Source organism: Zingiber officinale, chromosome 4A (genome assembly GCF_018446385.1).
Source record: "Zingiber officinale cultivar Zhangliang chromosome 4A, Zo_v1.1, whole genome shotgun sequence".
NCBI classification, from domain to species: domain Eukaryota; kingdom Viridiplantae; phylum Streptophyta; class Magnoliopsida; order Zingiberales; family Zingiberaceae; genus Zingiber; species Zingiber officinale.
In genome coordinates, this window is record NC_055992.1 from 151879362 (window position 1) to 151887885 (window position 8524).

The window sequence follows — 8524 nt, forward strand, 5'->3', positions numbered from 1 at the left end:
CTTAAAAATATTTTAAATCTATTTAAAAAATCTGACTTATTTTTGCAAATCTAATTTGATAAACCTATATTTGAAAACTAGTTTTTGAAAAATTTTCAATGTTTTCTAATTTAGATTCCCCCGAGTCAATCTGATTTTAATTCAATTTCTCGATTGCATTTTCTTTTACTTCCTTATTTTTTCTATATTGTGTTTGATGAATGTCAAAGGGAGAGGGTTAGGTGGTTTAAGTTAGTTTAAACAACAAAAAATACCAAATATAAGACTAACTTAAAAACCTTATAAAATGCATGTTACTTAAAAACCTTATAAAATATCAAATTATTTCTCAACAAATGTTTTAAATTTTATAAATACCGATAAGACATCATATTTTTTCTTGAGAGGATAAATCCAAGTATAGCGGCTATAATCATCCACAAAATATACAAAATACACAAAATAACGACATCCATTAGAGAAGAAAATGGGTGATGGACCCCAAACATCTGAATGTATTAATTCTAAAGGACTTGTAGTTCGAGATTGCGAATTTGGAAATGGTTCTTTGTGAGCTTTCTCATATTGACAAGCATCACAAAAAGCAACTATCTTATTTCCTGAGATAGGTAACTGGAAAGTAGAGATAATATGATACTACTACTGAAGACGAATGTCCAAGTTGATGGTGCCATGTAGTAATTGAGGAGCGCTCTCCAAGAAAAGTAGCTCGTTTGGTGTTGAATTCCTTAGATCGATTTAGTAGATACAAGCCCCCATCAAGTGTTCCGCGAAGAAGTTCCTTCTTCGTGACCCGATCCTTAACAACACAGAATGTCGGATGAAATTCAAAAAAGGCGTTATTATCGGTCGTAAAGTGGACAACACTTAAAAGATTTTTGGTTATAGTAGGCACATGCAATATATTATGCAAGTGTAGTGACTTATCGGTACTCTTAACAATAGAATGACCAATATTGTAGATTGGGAGATTATTATCATTTTCGACCATACTTTTTTCCATACCTTAGCATGGAGAGTGTTGATGGAGATTGTCCAATTCAGCAGTAAGGTGATCAGTAGCACCCGAATCTGGATACCATGTAGGATCAACAATAGTAGATGGTGTAGCAACCATTGCAATTGGATTGTTAGTGGAGCCGTAGTTGTGATCAAATCAACGTTGGCAGGAGACAGCAGAATGTCCTATACCATTACAAATTTGGCACGAGAGATTCGATCGATAATTAGTTGCAATATGAACAAACAACCCACATAATTGGCATTTGGGTCATTGATTTCCGTTGCGTCCTTTATTATTCCAACCACCGCGAGAATTAGATGTTGGGTTAACGGACCTTGATGGGTTGTAGAATGAAGAGGGTCTGCTTGGGCCATATGAAGAAGGCCCACTTCTAGAAGCATCGGCGTTGGATGGTCCTCCTATAGAAGAGAAACTCTGGATAGTTCCAGAAGGAGAAGAAGAAGTCCTACCATGGCCAGAAAAGGGATGACGATGCATGCAGCCAAAGGTGCCTATCGCGATGTTGGCCGTTGGTGCCGAATTGAAGTCCTTCTGGTGGAGTTTCTCAAGATGGTATTCATGGGTTAACAAAAGCCTAGTAAGATCATCAATACCCACCATATCTGACCTCGTTGTGATTGACACAATTAAATTTTCATACTCAGGGCCCAAGCCATCGAGAATATAGAGGATGAGGTTTGATTCAGGAACTCTTTGATCCACAACCGCAAGGTTATCTGATATCGACTTCATATGTTGCAGGTAATTTGTGATGGAAGTTTCTCCTTTTCTAACAGTTTGAAGTTGCAGACGGAGCTGCATTACTTGTGCCTTCGATTGGGAGGAGAACATTTTCTCTAGGGAGAGCCAAAGACTCTGTGATGAGGTGCACGAAACCCCGACAACCTATATGACTAGATGGTTTCAGAAAGAGTGGAGAGAAACCAACTAAGGAGACGCTAATCTTGTTGCTCCCAAACGAGATAATCAGGATTGACAACACTGATCGAATCTCCATATTCATTGGTAGAAGAAACTATTTCAGGAGGGATTATTACATCTTCACTTATATATTGAAATAATCCATGTCCTTTTAATACGGGCAAAACTTGAGACCTCCAAATTATATGAGTTTGATTGTCACTGGATGTGTAAACGAAGACATGATGTAGTCGAAACTAGGAGAAGATGCGCCATAGCAAATTCTGGGAGCTCTCCCTTTGCAGTGGACGAATACCAAGTTAAAGTTAAAGAAAAACAATGATTGAGTAGAAGAACTTCGTAGGATTTTCACTATATCAATTGCGTAGGTTACAACCTCTATTTATACCCAAGGCTATGTTAATTGAGTATTTAGTAAACTATGCTAAAATTAGAGAATAATCACATATTTATGGAATCACAATCAAATATTAATGCTTGACTGATTTTGTGGAGCTGATGTGCCTGATCTAATTGCGATTGTGGTTGATTTTGGAGCATTGAAGTATTATCTCTAACATAATTCTCCTGATCTGATTGTGATCGTTATTAATCTTGGAGCATTTAATTATTATGTTTGTGTCTAACAAGAGGAAGAAAAAATCAAACCTTCCAACTACCGAAAAAATAATTTTACTAATAAATCTATTTTTAAAAAATGAAAGGGGAAGAAGAGAAAAATGATTCTTCAATTGATTTTGCGACTTATGATCCGAATATGAGGGATTATATTGAGTTAATTTACTATTTTATATAATATTTTTTTTCTAAAATTATGGGCCCCTAAGAAAATAAGCCTGAGCCGGATGACTCTTTTATCTCTTAATGAACACGGCCCTGCCCTACGATTTGGTGTGGGAGGCAAGATGCATTTCCTAAAAAATCATGATTCAATTTTCATGTAGGGTACATCTATAATTTTTGAACTACTGGTGAAACTAGTGCACCACGTCAGGAGTCATAGTTTTTTTTAGATTTATTTGATGGGTGAAATGTGAGATTGGACCGTCTATCCCTAGATTAATCAGGTTGTAAGATCTAGATACATGATATAAAAAAGTTAAGGGCTGTAGTGTTTCAAAAACTTGTGACTATGAGCAATCTACCAAGACTAAGTTACGTTTTCCTATTTACCCTTAATAATCGGTGGAAGACTTTTGTGAGACCATAGTACTCATTAGTACGAACGTAAAAGCTGAATACTTATATTATTAAAAAAAATCTAGTGAGATGAAAAATCTATGACATTTTGTTGTTGAACAAGAAAGTACTCACACTCTTGAATTTAACACTCATGAATTTATGCAATATACGAAGCAAGGGGAAAGTCGTATGCCTCTGGGACTAAGTTGAACAATACCTAAATACAAAAAAAAAGTGCAAGGGCTCTAATGGCCTTACCGATATGGTAAATGGAAAGAATTTTGATAGTCTATCAAATATCTTTGACATGTACAAATTATATTCTAAATTTCTTCAGTAAACGAATTAAGGAGTAAAGACGAAGTCCAAATGCCTGAATTAGTGATGGGCCCGATAACTCTAACTAAGTCATAATTTGAGATCGTGTTAGTCCAAGTCCAACATGAGCTAGCTTGAGCACATCTAAAACATTCTTAGTTAAGAAAGTAAGTCAATCTCTTACTATTAAAATGTTACAAATATCAATAAAAAAACTACGAATTTTTTTAATGCATTGGTAATTATGTTTTCAAAATTTTTGGTTAACTTATATTTAAGAATAATAAAAATATATAATAAGATCTATATTGACTGTTGTTTGTCCGAGATGTAGAAGTATAGATCCCCTAGTCGTTTATCCTGGGTCCTTTTCTAGTCCATTATATGATTTTGATGTCTCTTATCTAGTAAATTCATTAAAAAAATATTATCTAAATTGTCTTAATTATGTGCATAAATTATATTTTTTATATTTTTTATTTTATCAATATTTTTTTTTCAACTTTGATCCTTGAATAAAAAATCCCAATTAAATAAGCAAAAAATTATAATTTATATATGAAATTAAGATAATTTAGATGATAATTTTTTAGATAAATTTACTAAATGAAAGATATCAAAATTGTATAGTAAAACCGGAAGAGACCAGAGATAAGGTACTAGGCTGACCTTGAGATATAGATTGCATCCATACTATTTGAAATCACATCCAATTTGGCATGATCTATCTAGCTAAGTATAACATACAGAGTGATGTTAAACCCACGTTAAGTCCAACATGACACATTAATCTGGATACGATGGTCCAAAGATGTACAGCATTTCCAATCCGATAAGAAATTAAAATTATATCAAATATTTGCATCTAGAAAGTTCTACCAAATCTTCGACACTTGGGCTTGGTTCTTCTGAAGGCCCAAATCGAACATGTAGGCCTGCGTAATAGCCCGAGAACCAGTAAAAATTTAAAAGCAAAAAATGATATAAGTATTTTTAAAAATTGAACCCGACGTGAATCGAACACGCAACCTTCTGATCTGGAGTCAGACGCGCTACCATTGCGCCACGGATCCGATATAGCATATTTCGTAAATTATTATTAATAGCCTAAGACCAGTAAAATTTAAAAGCAACAAAAAAATGATAGATAATTTTCAGGATTGAACCCGACGTGAATCGAACACGCAACCTTCTGATCTGGAGTCAGACGCGCTACCATTGCGCCACGGATCCGATATTACAAATTGCGTAAATTTTTAGTAATAGCCTTATAACTAGTAAAAATTTAAAAGAAAAATAAATGATCCGTAATTTTGAGGATTGAATCCGACGTGAATCGAACACGCAACCTTCTGATCTGGAGTCAGACGCGCTACCATTGCGCCACGGATCCGATATCACAAATTGCAAACATTACTTTTATATGTTAAGAACAGAGATGTGCCTCAATTGGGTGAACTAAAATGTTTCATCTTAGTCCATTCAAACTCATTAGCCCAATATTTATTACCATTTGATCTCTTCCTCGTTGCTCCTAACTGAAATATTATAATTTTATTGGAGAAAATTTTCAGTAATAATGTTTACTTGTATGTTATAATACTTTATAAATATCAAAAATAGATTATTATTTTATGATTTTAAATATTGTATATCGAAAAGTGCATTGCATGTCAGAAGTCCACCATTCTCTGATTGCACATCTCATTTGAAAAAAAACTAATCATGCAAGTACGTCATTACTGGAGATTGAATTACAGATGCCTAGGTGATAATTTGAATATCTTATTTCATGTGGCAAAAGTTGAAAACGCTCCCCTAGTGCCCCCGGCAGTCCTCCCCAAGACTAATACGGAAGAGGTAAATTACGATGACTGAGAAGATAAGTGACCTAAATATCCTACTTCGGTACCTAACCTCAGAAAAAAATGATTAAATATTGTAATATTTAAAGTATAATGATCTAATTTATCTAAAATTATTAATTAAAGTTGAGATCTTTGTCGGATAAAAACAATATGTTGCCGGAGGATCAGCCGAGCGGGCGGATCGGCCAAGAGGGCGGATCGGTCGAGAGGGCAGGTCGGCCAAGCAGAGGCAGATCGGCCAAGAGGGCGGGTCGGCCAAGCAGAGGGCGGATCGACCGAGATGGCAAGTCGGCCAAGCAAAGGGCGGATCGGCCTTGCGAGTAGGTCGGCCAAGCAGAGAGCGGATCGGCGGAGCGGAGGGCGGATCGACCGAGATGACAGGTTGGCTAAGCAGAGGGCGGATCATCCGAGCGGAAGGCGGATCGGTCGAGGGGGCAGGTCGGCCAAGGAGAGGGTGGATCAACTAAACTGAGGACGGATCAGCCGAGCGGAGGGCGGATCGGCCAAACAGAGGGCGGATCGACCGAGAGGGAGAGCTAACCGAGGCCTGTGAAAGTCGCAGTTTCTTTGAAACATATTCGCCCCCACCTCCGGTTGTGCTTCGAGGCTTACTCGGGTCGTCTGTTTCCCAGGATACAACAGTTTGACCGTGAACCCCACCAAGCACTGGGCGTCACGGCGAACTGAGTGACACCCGATTGTTATCATGGACACTCCGCCGAGCAGGAGTAGCACGACAAATGAGGGAAATTAGGTGGAGAGCTTCTACTTGCTTTGCTGCGTGTGTCTACTCTGCCTGTGATCACAACCTCATTATATAGGGGTTCAGATCAACGGCAGCGTTAGTCTCCTCGGATGGGTCTAATGGCTAACGCATGAGGTGTTGCCACCATGAGGTCTGGGGTTCCTCCCTTATGTGCTAGTCACTATTCCAAAGGCTAGTAGCCGTCTGTGATTTACCTCCTCCGTGTTGGCCTTAGGACGGGTTGGCGGGGGGAGGGGCGGGGGGCGAGCGTATTCGCCATTTGCCACCATCAGATCAACGGCAACGTTAATGATCGATTAATGACCATTACTAGCCGAGCAGTGAAAAATTTACGTGGCAAAATAATGATTGTTTCACTTGGGTGAATTTTACCCCGATCGGTCCGGCATTCGACGCGCGTAAGTCATGCCTGCACATGAGTCAACATGATTCAATGCAATCCAAGCCCTGGATTTGCACCCCCTACACATTCACACATGAGAGATAGTCTCTCCCCATGCATTTCTTCACATCCTCGATGCATGTGAAGCAATATAAACCAACCATCATGCCATGAAACTCCCAATGTAAGACTAAAGTCTCATTCATAATGGAGTCTCTTTCCTCCTTTATCTCTTCTTTATTCACTTATATTCAACAATTTTTAATTTAAAATTACTAGCGCTGTTATTACATTCTGAATGAAATAATTTTATGTTGATTGTTAATAATGAGATTATTGAAATTAAAGCACTTTATATAATTGGATTATAGGATTGGAACATGATTAAGGGAGTGTTTGGTTAAATGATGGGAATAACTATGAGTATGAGTTTGATAGTAGGGTGAAATAGGAATAGGAATGGAAATGAAACCCATCAAGTTATATAGGTTTAGTTGATTCTTATAAATCTGGTAATCATTCCCAAAATGTGATTTTCAAATCCACAATTCAAACACTATTTTTTATTATCATTCCATTTCCTCATTCTCAAATTCATCAATCAAACACCCTCTAAGTTTAAATCTATAGTAAATTCGGTGATAAATAGAGTATTTATTATTAGTCAATGATTATCACATATAAACTGATCTATATTCTAAATAATTAATAAACTCCTATGTATAATATTTGTATATATTTTTACTTATCAAGTGATAACACAAATCAATTATAGTGTCAAATATTCTTGATTTATTGGAAATATAATAAAATAAATAGTCAGAAACATTAATATACAAGACGAAATCCATTTCTTCATAAAGAAACTAGATGAACTGTTTACTTAAGTATTGATTTGAGATTTGAATAATAAGAGCCCTTAATTTATGATGAGATATTGAGATCATAAATATATTATTCATTAGAAAATTAATTCAACATAAGAAAGATATAATTAAAGATGTTAATAGAAATTAACTAGTTTTGGTTATGAATGGTACATGATTATATCAATAAATTATTTATTACTTTTGAATAATTTTATACCTATAGTTTTAAGAGTACACTTCCAGGTTTATAGTGGAGTAACTTTGAAATTAATGATATTGACATACTAATTAAAGAGTTTAATTTAATTAATACTATTAGAGCTTAAGATTATAGGTCCATAGTTTCTCATGTCATCTCCCAATTACATTAAGCCCTTATGATAAAAGTATTAGATTTATTAACTTAAAATTATTGAATTTTAAGTTACTACACAATCAATTTTATATTTTCTCCCGTTCATTTAATATTTTAAATTAATTAAAATTTAAATTCATAATCTTTTAATATTTTTTTTCAATATAAAACTTTATTATATTTTCAACACTAACAACTTATAACACTTCATTGACAAATCATGCAAACCTACACATTAAGTTTATATTATAAGTCTTCCTTGGTCAACCTGAATAATTCATCGAGATTATCCCTTTAAGCAGCCAAACTGATTAATCAAATCAATTAACGGGCTTGATTCTATCCTTGCTAATCTGACTAACCTAGTTAGAAGTCAATACGCCCACTTAGCTCAAGCAAAATGACATCATATATAAAAAAATAAAAATATTTCAATACGGTATATTTTTTAAAATTCTATAACTTGAATTTTATCAGACAGATTTTAATTAATTTATTTGCATGGAAAAATGAAAATGAACCAATCATTATTAAAAAAATCATCGTTATGAAACTAATAGAATTATATACTATCAAAACACCTTAAAATTCAATTATCAGAGTGGCGCAGCGGAAGCGTGGTGGGCCCATAACCCACAGGTCCTAGGATCGAAACCTGGCTCTGATATGCTTTTTCATATTTTTTTTTGCTTCCAATTGCTCGTCTTCTTAATTCGATGCGGGCTTTCGACCCGGCCCATATTAGTGAGCAAAAAGCCTAGTTTTAATATGTGTGATTTGGCAATTTTGCCCCCAAAATATCTATTAAATAAAATCGTAAATAGCAAGATCTCCTTTTC

General features: G+C 35.4%; 1 protein-coding gene and 3 non-coding genes across 4 annotated transcripts; all 4 read right to left on the bottom strand.

Moving 5' to 3' along the window:
- Window positions 1-1270: 1270 nt before the first annotated feature.
- Window positions 1271-1825, bottom strand: LOC121972937. The gene has a single exon (XM_042524548.1). It carries the CDS (start codon window positions 1823-1825, stop codon window positions 1271-1273), a length of 555 nt encoding a protein of 184 aa, XP_042380482.1.
- A 2621-nt stretch (window positions 1826-4446) lies between these two features.
- TRNAW-CCA lies at window positions 4447-4518 on the bottom strand. The gene has a single exon. It is a non-coding gene; the product is annotated as a tRNA-Trp (tRNA).
- Window positions 4519-4606: 88 nt separating this feature from the next.
- TRNAW-CCA lies at window positions 4607-4678 on the bottom strand. Its single transcript has one exon. It is a non-coding gene; the product is annotated as a tRNA-Trp (tRNA).
- An 88-nt stretch (window positions 4679-4766) lies between these two features.
- Window positions 4767-4838, bottom strand: TRNAW-CCA. Its single transcript has one exon. It is a non-coding gene; the product is annotated as a tRNA-Trp (tRNA).
- Between the last annotated feature and the right edge of the window lie 3686 nt (window positions 4839-8524).

Coding starts and splice junctions, on each gene's coding strand:
- LOC121972937 (XM_042524548.1), bottom strand. CDS start 1,825: ATGCAGCTCCGTCTGCAACTTCAAACTGTTAGAAAAGGAGAAACTTCC.